The 19,888-nt window shown below is 40.1% G+C and overlaps 1 protein-coding gene across 4 annotated transcripts in view; it reads left to right on the top strand.

Annotated features, from left to right (window-relative positions):
• The window catches only part of CDK15 (cyclin dependent kinase 15), a 94,155-nt gene that overhangs the window by 8,221 nt on the left and 66,046 nt on the right, over positions 1 to 19,888 (top strand). For 3 of the 4 annotated variants that reach the window (XR_015143901.1, XM_086345863.1, XM_086345866.1), the window contains exons 4-8: positions 1,781 to 1,860; positions 10,309 to 10,403; positions 11,537 to 11,599; positions 17,201 to 17,324; positions 19,082 to 19,202. Coding sequence is in view for 3 of the 4 variants with exons in the window: in XM_086345863.1 (XP_086201989.1) it covers positions 1,781 to 1,860; positions 10,309 to 10,403; positions 11,537 to 11,599; positions 17,201 to 17,324; positions 19,082 to 19,202 (483 nt within the window). In the remaining variant the exon portion in view is untranslated. The remainder of the gene's footprint in view (positions 1 to 1,780; positions 1,861 to 10,308; positions 10,404 to 11,536; positions 11,600 to 17,200; positions 17,325 to 19,081; positions 19,203 to 19,888) is intronic. The other variant, XM_086345867.1, reaches the window with a different exon arrangement.

Genomic DNA, 19,888 nt, shown 5'->3' with positions numbered 1-19,888 from the left:
CAGGGGACCTTCCCAACCAACCCAGGGATCAAACTCGGGTGTCTCGTATTGCAGGCGGATTTTTAACCAGCTGAGCCCCAAAGGAAGCCCAATAATACTGGAGTGGGTAGCCTATCCCTTCTCCAGTGGATCTTCCCGACCCAGGGTCTCCTGTATTGCAGGTAGATTCTTTACCAACTGAGTTAGTTATACTCTCCCAAATTTTACCAATTTACAGTGCAACCCACAAGAAGCAATACAATTTTACTGCAAAAAACCCTAAAGAATTCCTAATAAACTATGGACTTTAGTTAATAATTATGTATCAATATTGCCTCATTAATTCAACAAATGTATGATACTAATATAAGTACGATAACAACAGAAGAAAATGGATGTGAGGTATATGGGAACCTTTTGTACTATCTTCTCAACTTTTCTGTAAATCTAAAACTGTTCTAAAAAATGAAATATTGAAGCAATAACAATGAAAAGCAAGGAATCTGTCTGGTGTCAGTCAGTGGGTGCTAGAATGGCCAGCCTCATGACCAGTTAGTGGTGCGACCACTCTGTGACACAATTTGGGAACATGTGTGCAAAACAATAAAAACTTGTGTGCAACATACTCTGATTTAGCAATTCTATCTCAACCCTGAAAAAATAACAGAGGCTATGTGAAAAGACTTATGTGCAAATACAAACAAATATGATTGTCAGGGTATTTTTATAACAGTCAAAAGTTAGAGACAATATTAAAATATTTGGATCTGGCAAAACACATTGTAACATATTTATCTGATAAATGTTATTATTAAATATCACATAATACAAGAATTATTAGAAGTCAAATGGAGAAAAAACTAATAATATGATATAAAACCTACTGTATTAAAAAAAAAACAGTGTAGTTACACTTGCATTAAAATCGTCTCTGTTTTCTGGCATTTAGCTCACATCAGTAAACAGAACAATGAATAACTGGAGAGTAGGAGGCGATGGAGAGAGAGAGAATGGTGGGACTGGGCAGGTTGGCACCCCACTCCAGTACTCTTGCCTGGAGAATCCCATGGACGGAGGAGCCTGGTAGGCTGCAGTCCATGGGGTCGCTGAGGGTCAGACACGACTGAGCGACTTCACTTTGACTTTTCACTTTCATGCATTGGAGAAGGAAATGGCAACCCACTCCGGTGTTCTTGCCTGGAGAATCCCAGGGACAGGGGAGCCTGGTGGGCTGCCATCTCTGGGGTCACAGAGAGTCAGACACGACTGAAGTGACTCAGCAGCAACAGCAGCAGGATCCGATTGTAAGAATTTGACTTTTATTCAGGATGAGATGTGGAGACAATGTTGGGTTTTGAGCACAAAAGTGACTTGTTTTGACTTTCACTTTAAAAAGATTCCCTGGACTACCGTTGGGAGAAGATAGTGAGGGTACAAACATGCAAGCAGAAACTCTGTAGGAGTTCATTACAATAGTTCAGATGAAAAATAAGGATGGCTCAGTGGTAAATAAAAGGAACAATATACATCGGAATATGAGGATGGCTTTGTTGGGTTTGTCTTCTGTGCTTTCCTGAATTCTCCATCTTTTCTGTAATGAATATATATCACTTTGGTAAAGAGAAAGCAATGGTTTGATATATACATGTGACTTTTAAAACTTTTTATTTTGAGAAAATTGTACATTTTATATGCTGGAATAAAATTTGAAGCAAAGTTACTTTTGTTAAGCCATCTCTAGTATAAATTGCTACTATGAGGCATGTCGACAAATGTATGCCCTTTCCCCCGACTCTTCCAGGATAAATGGACAACTAGTGGCTTTAAAAGTCATCAGTATGAATGCAGAGGAAGGAGTCCCATTTACAGCCATCCGGGAAGGTAAGAACAGTAGAGTGGACCCAAGAGATGTTTTAAGTTTTTGATTCGATAAAAACACATTGAATCTATCCATTCAGCATCTAGCTTTTATAGAAGTAATGTTGTAATTGCAATTTTATTCTTCACACCAGTTTTCCAAATCATTTTATTACTTACTCTTGAAGAAATTAGAATTCAAAACTATTATATTAATTGACCCAAACTATGAACTCAGTGAGTATTTACTAAATATTGTCTGTGAGCTTGGTCCCATGCTGCGTGCTAAGGCCATATCTATAAAACCCTAGAAATATCCATACAAAGGAGAAAATTAATGTACTTACAAATCCTCAGTAAGCAGCTTACCTGAAAATAAGTTCTTTAGATAGTATTTGAAAAACTCTCTGGAAAAACATGTATTTTTAGTGTTATGCCTATATTTTCTCTGAACCTCAGGTGGTAGAGCAAGTAGATGAGAAGTCTGGTGTCGGTAGGACTTGGGCTTGAATCTTAGAGGTCTACAGATTACTAGTGCTGTGACCATGGGTAGATTACTTTTCCTGTTTAAGACGTCTATTGCAGAAAGACGATTTGTTGTTCAGTCTCTCAGTCGTGTCTGACTCTTTGTGATCCCGGGGACTGCAGCACGCCAGGCTTCCCTGTCCTTCACCATCTCCCGGAGTTTGCTCAAACTTCTCTCCATTGACTCAGTGATGGCATCCAACCATCTCATCCTCTGTTGTCCCCTTCTCCTCCTGCCCTCAATCTTTCCCAGCATCAGGGTCTTTTCCAATGAGTTGACTCTTTCCATCAGCTGGCCAAAGTATTGGAGCTTCAGCTTCAGCATCAATCCTTCCAATGAATATTCAGGGTTGATTGACTGGTTTGATCTCCAATACCTATTTCTTTGAGTTATTATGAGGGTTAAGTGACAATATGCATATAAAACACTAATCACAGGGTTCATCTTCAGAGTTCAACATGTTGGCAAATATCATAACCTTTTTGCTCCTTTCTTTTAGTGATGTCTCGTTTGCTATCAAGATAACTAAAAATTTATAATTTAAAAATCAAGAAGCCAGTACAGTGAAAATAAATCATTAAAATGCAACTTATTAGCCTTCTTACATGAGCCATTTGAAATAAAATGATAATAGAATTAGTATCTTTTTCATCAAAAACCCAGAGAAATGGCTCCTCTCTGGTCTTGCTCGTCCCCTTTTAACAACTTCATCTTCCCTTTTTTAATGAAGCACATACTGTACACAAAGCATACTGCAGGGTGTTGTGAAAGATGAGAAGAAAGATCTGATCTTTGCTATATATCTTTTCAGTTGTAACAGAGCAGATGGTTCAGGTTGTAAGCAGTGTTATGATGAAGGTAAAAAGGACCTTGTAAACTGAGATGAGAACCGATCAGTCTCAGTATGGCTAATTGAGTCAATAGATTTTGAACTGAGCTTGGAGGATGGGTCATGCAAACAGGCTTGGGAAAAGCAATTCAGAAAATGAGTTTATAACTGAATTTGATGCCATTTTCAAAAGACTTCCAGAGCCCCTGGGAAATATGTCATTCTGAATTTCAGTAGAAGGACCAAATGGCTGTCTGATTAGCCGGGGCTTCAACCTGGTAGGATCAGGTGCATTCTGGAGGAAAGCGTGTTTTTAAGTGTTTAATATAATGGACTCTGTATTTACTGATGGACATATTAGTGGTCCCCATGAAAGGATGATCAGATTTAGAAAGAGATGTGTGGACAGGCTAAGGAGCATTTCTGAGCATAGTAGGCATCCTCAGGCGGCCAGCATCAGGCCTGGGTCTCTAGGCCCAGGTTCGCCCTCTTCTCACAGCGTTTCCTTTGCGAGGTGCGCTTGCCTGTTGCTACAGGCCTGCCTTGCTCAGATTTTCTCCGCAGCCAAGTTTTTTTTCAGGTTGACATTTGACTTTAAACAGCGAAAACTTTGCCAGTTTTGCTAACAGATGGTTCTCAGCATGGTTCAGAAATGCTGGATCTGCATTGTTCTGTATGCTAAATGTTTCTTTTATTTCTTATTTACTGAGAAAGTGCCTCTCCATCACAGGTGTTTGCAATTACATTTAGTATTCAACTGTGGACTTTCTTGGTTTGTTTTATGGACTTACCTTACTGAATGCTTTGCTTGTTTAATATGAAAAACCACAAAAGGATTTTTTTTGACACACTGGAGGTTGTTAGGCATCCAGTTTCCAACAACGCATGTTTCTTTTTTCACCAATGTAAATGCTGGGAGCCCTTGATAGAGGAGCCCTCTCTCTTCAAGAAGACAGAAGGCCTCATTTGAAAACTTTGGCACTGTCCCATTTTTCCTGTAAGAACTTTAAGGATGTGAGGCCAGGGAGACAGGAGGTTAAATGAGAAGGGCTGGAAGGCAAAAGAAGAACAGCTGGAGTTTGTTAGTTAAAATCCAGGGTCACTAGCTAAAAAGGCAACCGAAAGCCACGTGCAGAAAAACTAAATGAGCAATGCAGACTTCTCTAAAAAGCCTTGAAGTAGGAATTACTTTTCCTGAACAGTTTGGCTGCTCTAATGGTGTATCAGCCAAAGATTCATTGAGTAGGATTTTACTCCATGTGCAGTCTCTATATGTATAGGTAGAAAGCATGTGGCAATTTATTAATCTGGTCATTTGGAATATTATTTGATTGTAACATGTAATATAATGAAATTAGCAAAAGTATGCACAGTACTAAGGGCAATATACCTTAATACATGTGCCAAATATTTTTCATGTGTTAACCTCTTCCAGTCCTTTGGAGGTAGATGTTATTATGATTCCTGTACAGAGCTGTGAGTCAAGCAAAATCTGAGTCAAAATCCATATGGGAGAGTGTATGGATTTTGACTTCATACACAAACACCTGGCCACCTACTATGGCTAGGTATTTTGCCGACTGCTATATACACAACAGTGGACACAATAGGCATATTGCCCATCCTTATTCCTTTGCTAGTTAAAAAGATTAACCACCTTCATTGAAACTTACAGAATCTTTCCCAATGGGCTCTATATTTTAAACATTTGTTTTTGCAACTAGGAGATAGCACTTTCATTGGAATAGGCTAATATGATGTTTTTATATAAGAACATGTTCCCTAGTTTTATTAACCTATGTATCAATGTCTTAATAATGTACATTATTTTAAATATCTGTCTATAAAAATAGAAACTGTTTAAAAAGCACTTCCAGGACTTTCAGCCCCTTAGCGGGATTCATTAGGAAGCATTCATAGAAATAATCTTTTTTGAGGACTGGGCACATAATATAATCTTCCCCCAACTTCAATCTCTTTTTTGAACCTTTACGTCAACTCTAGTTGGTAAAGTGTGTTTTTTGTCGTAGTGATGAAGGAGTTTGAACTTAAGAGAGGTTAGATAACTGGTCAGAGGTCACAGAGCTAGTAATCAGAGGCATTACATATTCAAATCCATTCTATTCTATTCTAAAGCCTTTCTACTTTATTACAGTAAAGTTAGAAATCCTTAACTCAAGGATTTTTTCCTTTTGCAAAAGTAAAACTAAAAAATCAAAATAGAAATCTATTTTATGAAGCATGTTGTATAAACATTAAGTAAATGCAAGAGAAACATTTTAAAGAAAATATACAATATTGTATATTTATCAATTCTGATTCTTTCATATGCTCTATAGCACTATAATTCCAAATCTTTAAGTTAGAAAATGGTTTCAGCTGAGAATCTTTTAATATCATTCTCTAGTAGAAAACATTACGGAGTAATTATTTTCAGTCCATATATAAAAAAAAGCCAAAAACAGACAAAGGCACCTCTACAAGGTGATACAGTGAAGTCTTGTTTTTGCTCACTCAGTCGTGTCCGACTCTTTGTGACCCCACGGACTACAGCATGCCAGGCCTCCCTGTCCTTCACCATCTCCCGAAGCTTGCTCAAACTCATGTCCATTGAGTCAGTGATGCTTAGTTGCTTAGTCATGACTAATTCTTTCCAACCCCATGGACAGAGGAGCCTGGAAGGCTATAGTCCATGGGGATTCTCCAGGCAAGAATACTGGAGTGGGTTGACATGCCCTCCGCCAGGGGATCTTTCCAACCCAGGGATCAAACCCAGGTCTCCCTAATTGCAGGCAGATTTTTTTTACCATCTGAGCCACCAGTTCAGTTAGTTCAGTCACTCAGTCGTGTCTGACTCTTTGAGACCCCATGAATTGCAGCTCGCCCGGCCTCCCTGTCCATCACCAACTCCCAGAGTTCACTCAAACTCAAGTCCATCGAGTTGGTGATGCCATCCAGCCATCTCATCCTCTGTCGTCCCCTTCTCCTCCTGCCCCCAATCCCTCCCAGCATCAGAATCTTTTCCAATGAGTCAACTCTTCACATGAGGTGGCCAAAGTACTGGAGTTTCAGCTTTAGCATCATTCCTTCCAAAGAACACCCAGGACTGATCTCCTTTAGGATGGACTGGTTGGATCTCCTTGCAGTCCAAGGGACTCTCAAGAGTCTTCTCCAACACCACAGTTCAAAACATCAATTCTTCGGTGCTCAGCTTTCTTCACAGTCCAACTCTCACATCCATACATGACTACTGGAAAAACCATAGCCTTGACTAGATGGACCTTTGTTGGCAAAGTAGTGTCTCTGCTTTTGAATATGCCACCTAGGTTGGTCATAACTTTCCTTCCAAGGAGTAAGCATCTTTTAATTTCATGGCTGCAATCAACATCTGCAGTGATTTTGGAGCCCAAAAAGATAAAGTCTGACACTGTTTCCACTGTTTCCCCATCTATTTCCCATGAAGTGATGGGATCAGATGCCATGATCTTCATTTTCTGAATGTTGAACTTTAAGCCAACATTTTCACTCTCCTCTTTCACCTTCATCAAGAAGCTTTTTAGTTCCTCTTCACTTTCTGCCATAAGGGTGGTGTCATCTGCATATCTGAGGTTATTGATATTTCTCCCAGCAATCTTGATTCCAGCTTGTGCTTCTTCCAGCCCAGCATTTCTCATGATGTACTCTACATGTAAGTTAAATAAGCAGGGTGACAATATACAGTCTTGACGAACTCCTTTTCCTATTTGGAACCAGTCTGTTGTTCCATGTCCAGTTCTAACTGTTGCTTCCTGACCTGCATACACATTTCTCAAGAGGCAGGTCAGGTGGTCTGGTATTCCCATCTCTTTCAGAATTTTCCACAGTTTATTGTGATCCACACAGTCAAAGGCTTTGGCATAGTCAATAAAGCAGAAATAGATGTTTTTCTGGAACTCTCTTGCTTTTTCCAGATCCAGCAGATGTTGGAAGTTTGATCTCTGGTTCCTCTGCCTTTTCTAAAACCAGCTTGAATATCTTGAAGTTTACGGTTCACATCTTGCTGAATCCTGGCTTGGAGAATTTTGAGCATTACTTTACTAGCATGTGAGATGAGTGCAATTGTGTGGTAGTTTGAGCATTCTTTGGCATTGCCTTTTTTTTGGATTGGAATGAAAACTGACCTTTTCCAGTCCTGTGGCCACTGCTGAGTTTTCCAAATTTGCTGGCATATTGAGTGCAGCACTTTCACAGCATCATCTTCCAGGATTTGAAATAGCTCAATTGGAATTCCATCACCTCCACTAGCTTTGTTCGTAGTGATGCTTTCTAAGGCCCACTTGATTTCACATTCCAGGATGTCTGGCTCTAGGTGAGTGATCATACCATTGTGGTTATCTGAGTCATGAATATCTTTTTTGTACAGTTCTTCTGTGTATTCTTGCCACCTCTTCTTAATATCTTCTGCTTCTGTTAGGTCCATACCATTTCTGTCATTTATTGAGCCCATCTCTGCATGAAATGTTCCCTTGGTATCTCTAATTTTCTTGAAGAGATCTCTAGTCTTTCCCATTCTGTTGTTTTCCTCTATTTCTTTGCATTGATCGCTGAGGTAGGCTTTCTTATCTCTTCTTGCTATTCTTTGGAACTCTGCATTCAGATGCTTATATCTTTCCTTTTCTCCTTTGCTTTCTGCTTCTCTTCCTTTCATAGTTATTTGTAAGGCCTCCCCAGACAGCCATTTTGCTCTTTTGCATTTCTTTTCCATGGGGATGGTCTTGATCCCTGTCTCTTATACAATGTCATAAACATGAATGTCCATGGTTCATCAGGCACTCTCTCTATCAGATCTAGTCCCTTAGATCTATTTCTCACTCCCACTGTATAACCATAAGGAATTTGATTTAGGTCATACCTGAATGGTCTAGTGGTTTTCCCTACTTTCTTCAATTTAAGTCTGAATTTGGCAATAAGGAGTTCATGATCCGAGCCACAGTCAGCTCCCAGTCTTGTTTTTGCTAACTGTATAGAGCTTCTCCATCTTTGGCTGCAAAGAATGTGATCAATCTGATTTCAGTGTTGACCATCTGGTTATGTCCATGTGTAGAGTCTTCTCTTGTGTTGTTGGAAGAGGGTGTCTGCTATGACCAGTGTGTTCTCTTGGCAAAACTCTATTAGCCTTTGCCCTGCTTCATTCCGTATTCCAAGGCCAAATTTGCCTATTGACTTCCTACTTTTGCATTCCAGTCCCCTATAATGAAAAGGACATCTTTTTGGGGTGTTAGTTCTAAAAGGTCTTGTAGGTCTTCATAGAACCGTTCAACTTCAGCTTCTTCAGCGTTACTGGTTGGGGCATAGACTTGGATTAATGTGATATTGAATGATTCGCCTTGGAAACGAACAGAGATCATTCTGTTGTTTTTGAGATTGCATCCAAGTACTGCATTTTAAACTCTTTTGTTGACCATGATGGCTACTCCATTTCTTCTAAGGGATTCCTGTCCACAGTGGTAGATATAATGGTCATTTGAGTTTAATTCACCCATTCCAGTCCATTTTATTTCGCTGATTCCTAGAATGTCAACATTCACTCTTGCCATCTCCTGTTCGACCACTTCCAATTTGCATTGATTCATGGACCTAACATTCCAGGTTCCTATGCAATATTGCTCTTTACAGCATCGGATCTTGCTTCTATCACCAGTCACATCCACAACTGGGGATTGTTTATGCTTTGGCTCCATCCCTTCATTCTTTCTGGAGTTATTTCTCCACTGATCTCCAGTAGCATATTGGGCACCTACTGACCTGGGGAGTTCCTTTTTCAGTATCCTATCATTTTGCCTTTTCATACTGTTCATGGGGTTCTCAAGGCAAGAATACTGAAGTGGTTTGCCATTCCCTTCTCCAGTGGACCACATTCTCTCAGCCCTCTCCACCATGACCTGCCCATCCTGGGTGGCCCCACGGGCATGGCTTAGTTTCATTGAGTTAGACAAGGCTGTGGTCTGTGTGATTAGATTGACTAGTTTTCTGTGATTATGGTTTCAGTGTGTCTGCCCTCTGATGCCCTCTAGCAACACCTACTGTCTTACCTGGGTTTCTCTTACCTTGGATAAGGGGTATCTCCTCACCGCCGCCCCTCCTGACCTTGAACGTGGAGTAGCTCCTCTCAGCCCTCCTGCGCCCGCGCAGCCACCGCTTCTTGGACGTGAGGTTGCTCCTCTCGGCTGCCGCCCCTGACCTCAGACATGGGGTAGCTCCTCTCGGCCATGCTTCTGTGAGGCCCATTGCAGCCAGCACTCTTCTGCCACCAGGGAAGCCCAAAAATACTGGAGTGCATAGCCTATCCTTTCTCTAGGAGATCTTCCCAACCCAGGAATCAAACCAGAACCTCCGGCATTGCATGCAAATTCTTTACCAGCTGAGCTACCAGAGAAACCCAAAGGGGACTTTAGTGACCTAATAATAACCTGTTATTGAAGATACAAGAGCCAGTCCTCAGCCCTTCCCACTCATACGGGCTCCCCAAGTTTGGCTCTCTCCTCTTTTTAACTTTGAATTTCCTCCTTTCCACAGGTTTTCAATTCTCCCATTGTGAAATGGAAATCCCCTCCACTCTCTGTATTATGCTTCAGCAATCCTTCATTCCATGCTCCTGCCCTCCATCGAGCACGTCCACAGGCCCTGCTGACCTCCTGTGGGACTTTGAACTTTAGAGTATGGTCACATCTTGCAGTCTTGCTCTAGAAGGCAGAACACCCCTTTCCTGGTCCTCCAATGGCCTCTATCTCTCCAGGCTTCCTCTCCTGTAGCCTGAAGCAGAGTTGATAAGCTTTCCAGAGAAAGGCATATTCAAAGTGCTCTGAGTTGACTGGGAAAATGGAATCTTTTTTTTTTTTTGCAACTTCTCTGGCCTGTAAGAAAAATAAGTTACGTAAATGCAATCATTGACTGACCATTTACTAAATAATGCAGTTTTAAAAATAGTTTTAAATATTATTTCACAACAAGTTTTTTCCAGGCTTGAAAAATCAGAATGCTTGATTTGAAATGTTTAAAAAACAAATGGTGCTTGATATTTTTAAAGCAGTATTTTCATGATCAAAGATTTAATTAAATTTTTGTTTAATTTTTCTAGCTTCACTCCTGAAGGGTTTGAAACATGCCAACATTGTGCTGCTGCATGACATAATACACACCAAAGAGACACTGACATTCGTATTTGAATATGTGGTGAGTTGTCCCAGCATTTTACAAAGTGTAAGGGAAAAGCCTGGTGCTTGTATGATGAATATGTTAATATTTTATGGCATGACAAAACTTTGATAACCATGTGAAAAGTGTCATGGAAATTTTCATTATTGGAAATTTCTCTATTGTTCTTATGCTTTTTTACTCACTATTTTTGTTGCCTTTTTCCCTCTCATGAACAAGAATAAACATTTCAAGTTTGCCTCCTAAATAAAACTTTTGCACTTATTTTTTAATCTAGTTTTAATCACTATGTGAGGAGAGACCAAAATTTTTTTCATTGACAATAATGACATAAACCACAGGGTTTTAAAAAACTCCATATGAGTTTACTAAAGAATAAATCATTTTGTATTTTTGAAAGATAAAAACCATTCAAATATAACAGAAAGAAAGCATAAGGTATGTGTACACAACTTGCTTTTCAGGACACTTGGAGAGTACAAATATCCCCACATCATTGTGTTCAGTGGCAGTCATTTAAAATGAACCTCTCTTGTATGATTTCAATACCTTTAGACCATGAAATTTTTACACCTTGTTTTACATTCCTGGATATGTTCCAGTGTCTCCAGTTTACAGTCTATGGAGATTTGAATAGAATTTGTATCCTACTGGTGTGTGAAAATTGTGTAAATCTTAATTACGTTGAATTGGTTGACAGTGCTTATCAGGTCTACTATATCCTACTGCTTCTCAGTATATTCATTCTATTAATTTTTGAGTATGATATTGAAACTCCAACTAAAAATCTTCATTTATCTACTTTAAAAAATTATAATATATAGAGGAACTATATGTAATCTTGTTCTGTATTTTCCAAGTCTCCTATAAATGTGTTATCATACTTTCATAATTAAAAAAAATAATAAAAAAATAAGTAAAATGAGCCTCTCTTGTGTCAAGAAACAGGGTTCCTTCTAAGAGCAGCTAATTAGAAAGACACACTGTGTTTGACTTTAACAGTGGTGTCTCAGAAAACCTGGTTGTGTACCTTTTGCACATTATTCTCAAAAATTCTAAACTTTGTAATGCCTCTGAGAGTCAAGCCTGTGGTCTGCTTTGCGACACTGACCAAGCACTACTAACATCACTCTCTCCACTATTTTGTGTAGCACACAGACCTGGCTCAGTATATGTCTCAGCACCCAGGAGGGCTTCATCCTCATAATGTCAGGGTAAGTACTTTGAGGGCTGGGACTCCCCTCTGGCTTGCCCACGGCAGGAGAATTCAGAAACAGACTGCCATCACAAACTGAAAGCCCATGATACTAGGTAAGAAGATGGACACCACTGATATTCTAGAGAAAAGTTAAAAAAAAAAAAAAATCTGCCCTCAAGATATGGAGCAAAGTCCAGCTGCTTTCTGGGCAAGCTAACCCTGTCAGTCATCACCATCAAGCAAATGTGTCTTTAGAAGTATAATCCAATTAAAAAGAATCGCCTTAAAAGGAAAGAAGTGAAGTTAAGCTATCATAAATTAAATACTTTCTTCATAGCAGACTACTGTGCTCTGTGATAAAGTTCATGTTGCACTTAAAGTTCCCAACTAGGACTAGCAGACTACCTTGACTGGTTCTTTATCAGTTATCTGTTTGCCTGTTCTATAAAATCGTATTACATGCAGGACCAACTTCCATTTTTCCAGTTATTGGAATAGAAATAATATTAAACTCTTAACTAGCTATAATTCCACATTTGTTATAAATTTTAGAAACCATTTGTATACCATATTTTTCATTCTCTAAGGTTTTATTGGCATTAATTGATTGGCCCTTAACATAACCATATGAGATTTGTATATGATGTACCCATTCATTTAACTAATATTTATGTGTTCATTTATTCATTCATTCAAGATATATTTGAGTACTCAGTACCATATTAAATCCTAAGGTTTCAATAATGAAAAAGTTGTGTTTCTTATTTTCAATGAGCTGATGCCCAGCAAGATATATGGACTTAGATAGGTAGTGAGAAGCAAGGTGATGAGGGCTATGGCCAAGTTAATTAGGAATACTATGAGGACTCATAGTAAGGGGACTCCAGTCATGGAGGCAAGGGGAAAGGAAGGTTTGAAGACAGGGTTTTGAAGAGAATGAAAACATTTAAAAATACTTAGAGGAAACTGAAATAGAAAACTAACTAAGGGGACCAAGAAGGAATGTCTAGTAGTGTGTTAAGGACTCTGATGAGGATGGAATCCATTAAATTATATGCATGATGATGGGATTTCTTTTTTATTTTTTTAATGGCAGCAAATAGAGGAGCAGAGAAAGTAGAAAGTTGGACTGATTGAGACATTGGGTCTGTGCCAGACATGTGAGAGGAAAAGACAGTTGGGCCACATATTTGGAGACTATCAAGAGAGAGGCTAAAGGGATGGTCAGGGGCTTCTACGCTGAGTCCAATCTGAGGGAAAGAAGTGAAGACTGATAGCTAGGGAGAGAGCAGAAGAGTCAAGGAACCAGAAGTTTGATTAAATAGAACAGTTGGAGAAAGAGTAACTGTGTGAAAGATAGAACATTTTCAGACTTGAGGGACTCTTGTAGCAAGCACTATGCTAAGTGTTTAGCAGGATAGAAAGATGCAGAAGACATGATTCCTATCCTCAAAGGATGTAGAGCCTAAAACAGGAGGTAAGACATACACACCACCACTATTCCAGGACATTTGTGAATAATATCAAGTAAGAAATAAGACCTAATGTTGTAGATGTGCAAGGAAAAGATATCTTCTCATTTTAAGAGGTTTTGATAAGCCAGAACTTACAAGCTGCAATGCTTTTCAGAGGCTGGAATAGGGGAAGATGTTAGAGGAGGAAGGAATGTTTTCAGCGAAGGTTCAGAGCAGGGAAGTAGAGGGTGTGTTGAAGGAAGAAGATCCCAGCGCCACACTGACTGTTGGGGTCAAAGGGGCTATTGTGTTTTTCACTCTCCAGGTGCTAGTCCATTAGTGGGTTATGAAATCAATTGGTAATCAGCAACCAGCATTTTTTTTAAAAAATGAAATGGAATGGGTAAGAAGAGAATGTGTATCTGTGTGCTAAATCAATTCAGTAATGTCTGACTCTTTGTGACCCAATGGACTGTAGCTGCCAGGCTCCTCTGCCGATGGGATTCTCCAGGCAAGAATACTGGCTTGGGTTGTCATGCCCTCCTCAAGGGGATCTTCCTGACCCACAGATCAAACCTGCATCTCTTACTTCTCCTTCGTTGGCAGGCAGGCTCTTTACCACTAGTGCCACCTGGGAAACCCTCCAGAGAAAGGAATAGAAAATATTATAGTATGCAACACTTAGTAAGAACAAGTTTTATTTTGTGCAGATTCTTTTCCATTAGAAACTGTGCTTATATCTATGCATGAATGTGGAAACTGGAAGCATATCTATTTCTTATTGTGCAATGCAGTAAGAAAAAAAAAACTTAAAACACTGGGTTGGTGTAACTTCCTTATTTTGCAGAATTAGAATTCAAGTTTGAAAAGAAATATTTTTCCTGAAGTTATAGAACCAGCTTTTGCCATTGCTCAAAGAGATTCTTGGTTGAGGTTCTTTTCCACTACTGCCATCCTGAATCTCTGGTCCTGTTGGCCTGAAACAGATACTGTCTTAGTGACATGGAGTACATGAGTCTGGGGGAGTAGATTGGGTAGGTGGCTGAGAGCCTTACTTTCTAAGATGTGGACTTTATTTCTTAGACAGGAGAGTCATTAAAAGGGCTTGATTGAAAAAGAATAGCATGATCAGAAGGAAATTTCTGTAATTGTGGTCTGTGGGAGAGATTAAAGAGAGGTGACTGGAATCAAGGATTTCAGTTAGGAGTTTGTCAATGTGGGCTAGCCCAGTGCTTCTCAAGCTTCAGTGAGCACACTAATGACCTGGGGATCTGATTCAGTAAGTCTGATTCAAAGCTCGAGGTTTGTGTTTCTAACATACTCTAAGGTGACGCAGATGCTGCTGGTTGAGGACTAAACTTTGAATGGCAATGTTATAGGTAAGAAGTGATAAAGGCCTAAATTAGGACAGTGAAGGTACGAATGGAAAGGACTGTGGAAAACAATAACAGAGAAGGGTTCGGCCAGGACACGAGGACAGCAGTGGTGTAGATGTGAATTGGTGGTGGAAGAAAGTGGACATATGGGCAATTGATTACTTCACCAGAATTGTTGGGAGATGGAAGAATCAACAGTGTTTTTTCTAGCTTTAATTAATTATGTGGATGATGGTGCCATTCACTGAAATAGAGAAATAGGAAAATAGATTCTGGAGGAACACAGAGAGTTAAGTTCTGGCATACTGGGTTTGAGGTGTTATGGGATGTCCAGGTGAACTTCAGACTATATGGGTCGAACAGTTCCAGAAAGAGATCTGAAGTGAAGCTAAAGCCTTTCAAATTATCAGAATACAGTCGTTAATTGAAGCAATGTTAGTGGATAAGATGGGTAAGGGAAGCATGTATGGTGATAAGAGAAGGTCAATGATGGAGCCCTAAGGAATATCACCATATTAGATATCAGTAGAGAAAGTGGAGCCTATGGAAAGTACAGTCAGAGAAGTAGGAGAAAAATTAAGAGATTTTGGTACCAAGTGGGGGTAAGAGCATCAGGAAGGAAGATAGAAGCAACAAAGCCAGATCCTGTAAAGTGAAGGATCCATTGGATTTTCGTAGCAAAGGACATCGGTGGGACTTCCCTAGTGGTCCAGTGGCTAAGATTCCAAGCTCTCAATGCTGGGGCCCAGGTTTGATCCCTTTCAGGGAACTAGATTGCACGTGCTGCAACTAAATTTCAAACATCACAGCAATGATCGAAGATCCTGCATGCCACAACTATGACCTGGCACAGCCAAAAAAATGAATATTTTAAAAAGACATTGGTGAGCACCGTGAAAACATTATGAATAAAGTGATCGCAGCAGAAACCATTTTGTAGGGGAAGGAATTTCACCTTTCAGAGGACAAACAGTTCTATATGATGGTGGGACCCAGTGTGTGACCATGGGAGCCAAGGGCTAAAGTGGGTTGGAGAAGCAGATCGTTGGAGCATGGAGGTTGGCTGGACATATTCACGTGAGCACTGATGTCAAGGGAACAACAGCTGTGATCCAGGTGTCCAAGTCTTGAGTGAATGATGGAGAGTGGTAGGAGTTGTGTGGATGACAGTGAGAAGAGGGGTAGAGGGGTAGAGAAAGATGGCATGGAAATCCAAGGACAAGGGTTTTTACATGAGGGTGGATACACTGGAATCAAGTTGATGAACACCAGGGTCTGGTCTGAGAAAAGCAGGATCCTGGGGAGTTTGCCTCCCACGGCACAGCTGTGGCTGTGTGGGCTCCATACAGGTCCCATATCAAGGTCCCCAAGCCATTTAAGAATGTTAAAATTTTCTTGAGGCTCCTACTTCAGATGTTTGCTGCTTCTATGAGTCTTTCTCATCACAGTTCTTTCTCTTTCTGGTACTTCAAACATACACACTGTTATTCATTTTTACCATTCACTTTTTATTCACTTGTTATTCATTTTTACCATCACTCAACTGTCAAGGCATAAAAGTCCTATACCAACATGTAAACACATTCTTAAATGGTTTGGGGACCTTGGTATGGGACCTGCATGGAGCTCACATGGCCACAACTGTGCCATGGGAGGCAAACTCTCCAGGATCCTGCTTTGCTCAGACCATGGTGCATATCAATCTGATTCCAATGTGTCCAAGTCTTTGTTAGGTCATTACAGGTTCTATAAAAGCATCTCTGAAGTTCCTAGTTTCCAAGATGTGATGGAAAAAGTGAATTTATCTGCACAACTTTGTGTCTTCTATTAGATCCATGTCCCAGAAATGCTGGGGCTGGCTCTTTCTTTTCAAAACTGCCAGAACATGTTCTCAGTTGGCATAAGTCTTTGTAAACTCTAACGTTGGTGTTTGCATTCTCAGTTGCCAGTTGCACTGGAAAATAGCAAAAGACACTTAGAATACTAAGCTTTCTTTTTTTCCCCTTAGGCTTCTATATTGGTGGGAATCTACTAATGTCTTTGGTTTCTGTGCCTTGTAATCACCAGCAATGTTTTAAAATTTGGATCCAGGATGTATTTTTCCTTTTGCTTCCCCCCACCTTTTTTTTTTAATTCTCTCTACTATTTATTCCTTATTCTCTTTTGATTTTTTTCTTGGTCTGATTTATTTTGGTGTCTTTTCCCTCTGAATCTATACTGTATATTTCCCTTGTTTTCACTTTGAACTTAAGACTTTAAAAATATGTTTAAAAAGATAATGGTTCCTGTATTTCCTAACACCATCTAAGGATATACTTCCCAGTCTGGACTCCCTGTGTTCTGTTTTTAAAAGGGTTTTATATCAGAGAGCCTGGAAAACTTAAGCAGTTGTAAACCTTAGAATATCATTTCCAGGTCAACTTTGATCTTGTATGCCAAGTTCATTGGTGGGAAAAAAATTAAATCTTTCACATCTAAATCAATAACTAGTGTTCCAAAGGAAACTTCAAAGTTTCACTTTAGATTTTTAAGGAAGGGTAATTCCTTCAGTATCAAAGAAATGAGATGTCAGGAAAAACCAGAATCCTTTTGTTTAGGACATGGTCTACTTATTTGACTTTCCTTGTCTTTTTTCTTCCTATGTGAATGTAAAATCTTCTTTTTTTTTTTTTTGGTCTCTTAAGAGACACTTTTACTATATTCTTTCAGATGACTGGTTTTGATTTAGAGGAGAAATCAACACATAATGGCTCAAATCTGCTTAGATAAGGTGTTCATTCCTTCCAGCTTTTCATGTTTCAACTTTTGCGGGGCCTGGCATACATCCACCACCAACACGTTCTTCACAGGGACCTGAAACCTCAGAACTTACTCATCAGTCACCTGGGAGAGCTCAAACTGGCTGATTTTGGTAAGTCACCCCCTGAGTCTCTTTCTGGGCTATGAACAATGATGCTTTTGTGAGCAAGTGTTTAAAGCATCAATTAGGCCTGGACTTTGAAAAGTGGGGACCAGGGAACTTGACATTTTTTGAGGATATCAAACAACCATACAGTAAGAGTGAGGCAAGACACTGAGAGAGACTGATCGCTTCTCAGGGTCCCATCAAGCCTCAGTGTAATCAGATCCTAAAATGTGGGCACCCCTATTACCTCACTGCTGTTTTTGATGCAGAGACTTTTGTAGAGTGAACGGTACTTCTTAGGTTTCCCTAAATCTGGGTGGATGTACAAATTCCATCAGACTAGATCAAAGTTATCCCAGGATGGCCAGATAAAAAGGTCACCCCTAGACTCTAGGCTGGACTCTTGCTGGAATGGAGGTTCCAGAACACCTATGTATTTATACAGGTGGGACTGTATGGTGTGTTTATGTGTGTGTGTTCAGTCGCTTAGTCCTGTCCAACTTTTTTGACCCTACGGACTGTACCCTGCCAAGCTTCTCTGTCCATGGAATTCTCCAGGCAAGAATACGGGAGTGGGTTGAATACAGAAGTGGGAGAATACAGAAATGGGAGTCTTCTGCATTGCATGCAGATTCTTTACCACTGAGCCACCAGGTACCTGAGGCTTTCATTCCCATCAGAGTGATGCAGACTTACCCTGAGTGTCACTGTATCTTTCCACTCTAGCAGTTATCACCATTTATAATTATACATATACACATACATACATACTTATATGATGGTTTTGTCTCCTCCACTAGACTACAAGTGTTATGAGGGCAGCCTGGATCCATTTTTGTTTATCATTATATCCCTAGTGCCTGACACCATCACAGGTGCTCAGTAAATTTTTGTTGAAAAACTGGTTCCATACAAGCTGAGAAGACCCTCTTCTCTGTTTGGCAGAGGTCAAATGACACTGCTATAACTGCAGTAAGCATGTAACAGACATTCGTTTATCAAATTCCCTACAAAAGTAAACTCATCTATTGAGATTTCATACGGCTATAGATCATGTGATTCTGTGAGATAAATAGCTAACTGACAAATGTACTGTTTTGCAGAGGAGCGCTTGAGAATGACTCATCTAAGTTCCTGCCAAACTAGCTAATGTGGATTAACAGTCCCTACCCTTTATCTACTAAACTGGGGATTCCTGAACTGCAGAAATGGAGGGTGGTCACATTAGTCATGAATTGATCTTCCCTTGCTGTTATAGAAACCTCCAATTACAGAGGTGTAAATATGCTTGGAGCTTAATTTTCTCTCGTGTAACAGCTGACCTAGGCAGTCAGAGCTCTGTGGAAGCCCCCTAGGGCAACCCCCTAGGTGTTGCCCGCTGGCATATTTCAAGATGGCAGCCGCCTCCTCCTCACCACAGCCTGGAGGAAGGAGAAAAGGGACCAACATTTAACCCCTCCAGGAAGTTCACACGTCACTTTTATTCGTATCAAATAGGCAAAAATTTAGTTGCCTTGCAACACTTAGCTGCCAGGAAGGCCACATCTAGCTGCAAAGTAGGCTAAATTTAGAGAAATTAATGCGATGAAGAGGTACACAAGAATCAAGATAGTTGAGTAGTTCTATTAAAAGCACTGAAATTTGTGTATCATTTTAAAAATATTGTTTACTCTGCCAGTTGCACTCTCCTTGGCAGACTGTATCACTGTGCCTCTCCGGGAAGTCTCAGGACAACAAGTTCTGTGCTTTCCCCCTTCGCTCAGGTCTTGCTCGAGCCAAGTCCATTCCCAGCCAGACATATTCTTCAGAAGTTGTGACTCTCTGGTACCGCCCTCCTGATGCCTTGCTGGGAGCCACTGAGTATTCTTCTGAATTGGACATATGGTAAGAGCAAGTGCCAAGAAAATGTGAGTCATCCTAGCCATGAAGATTGCTTTATTAACCGTGTTACATTTTAGATAGTCATTCTAATGGCTTCCCAGGTGGCTCAGTGGTAAAGAATCCGTCTGCCAATGCAGGAGATGTAGGAGACCCAAGTTCAATCCCTGGGCTGAGAAGATCCTCTGGAGAAGGAAATGGCAACCCACTCCAGTATTCTTGCCTGGAGAATCCCATGGACAGAGGAGCCTGCCAGGCTACAGTCCATGGAGTTGCAAAGAGTCAGACATGACTGAATGACTGAGTATGCACACACAAACATTCTAATGATGACAATCACATTTGTATACAGAAATATAAGGTACTTTCAATACATATCTCATTTGATTTTTACAATAAGTTTTAACAGTTAAATAAGTTGAGGCTCATAGAGGTCTTGCCCAAGGCATCTTCTGGATTCTATCCTTTTTTGTCAATGCTCCTTCTTCTAGCTCTTCTCTTAATCCTTTGTCTTTTCCTTTGTCTCCAGGGAAACATACATATGCTCCCAAACCACAGATCTCACACACACACACACACACACACACACACACACACACACACACACCTGCTTGTCTACACATGGCCAAACACAGTTCAGAGCCTGATGGAAAAAAAACATAAATACCAAGATTCTGTAGACCTGATTTTCA

This window comes from Bos grunniens, chromosome 2 (assembly GCF_055505025.1).
Source record: "Bos grunniens cultivar Pamir isolate PY7600 chromosome 2, Bosgru_T2T1.0, whole genome shotgun sequence".
Classification (NCBI taxonomy): Eukaryota; Metazoa; Chordata; class Mammalia; order Artiodactyla; family Bovidae; genus Bos; species Bos grunniens.
This window is presented reverse-complemented; position numbering and strand designations above follow the sequence as displayed.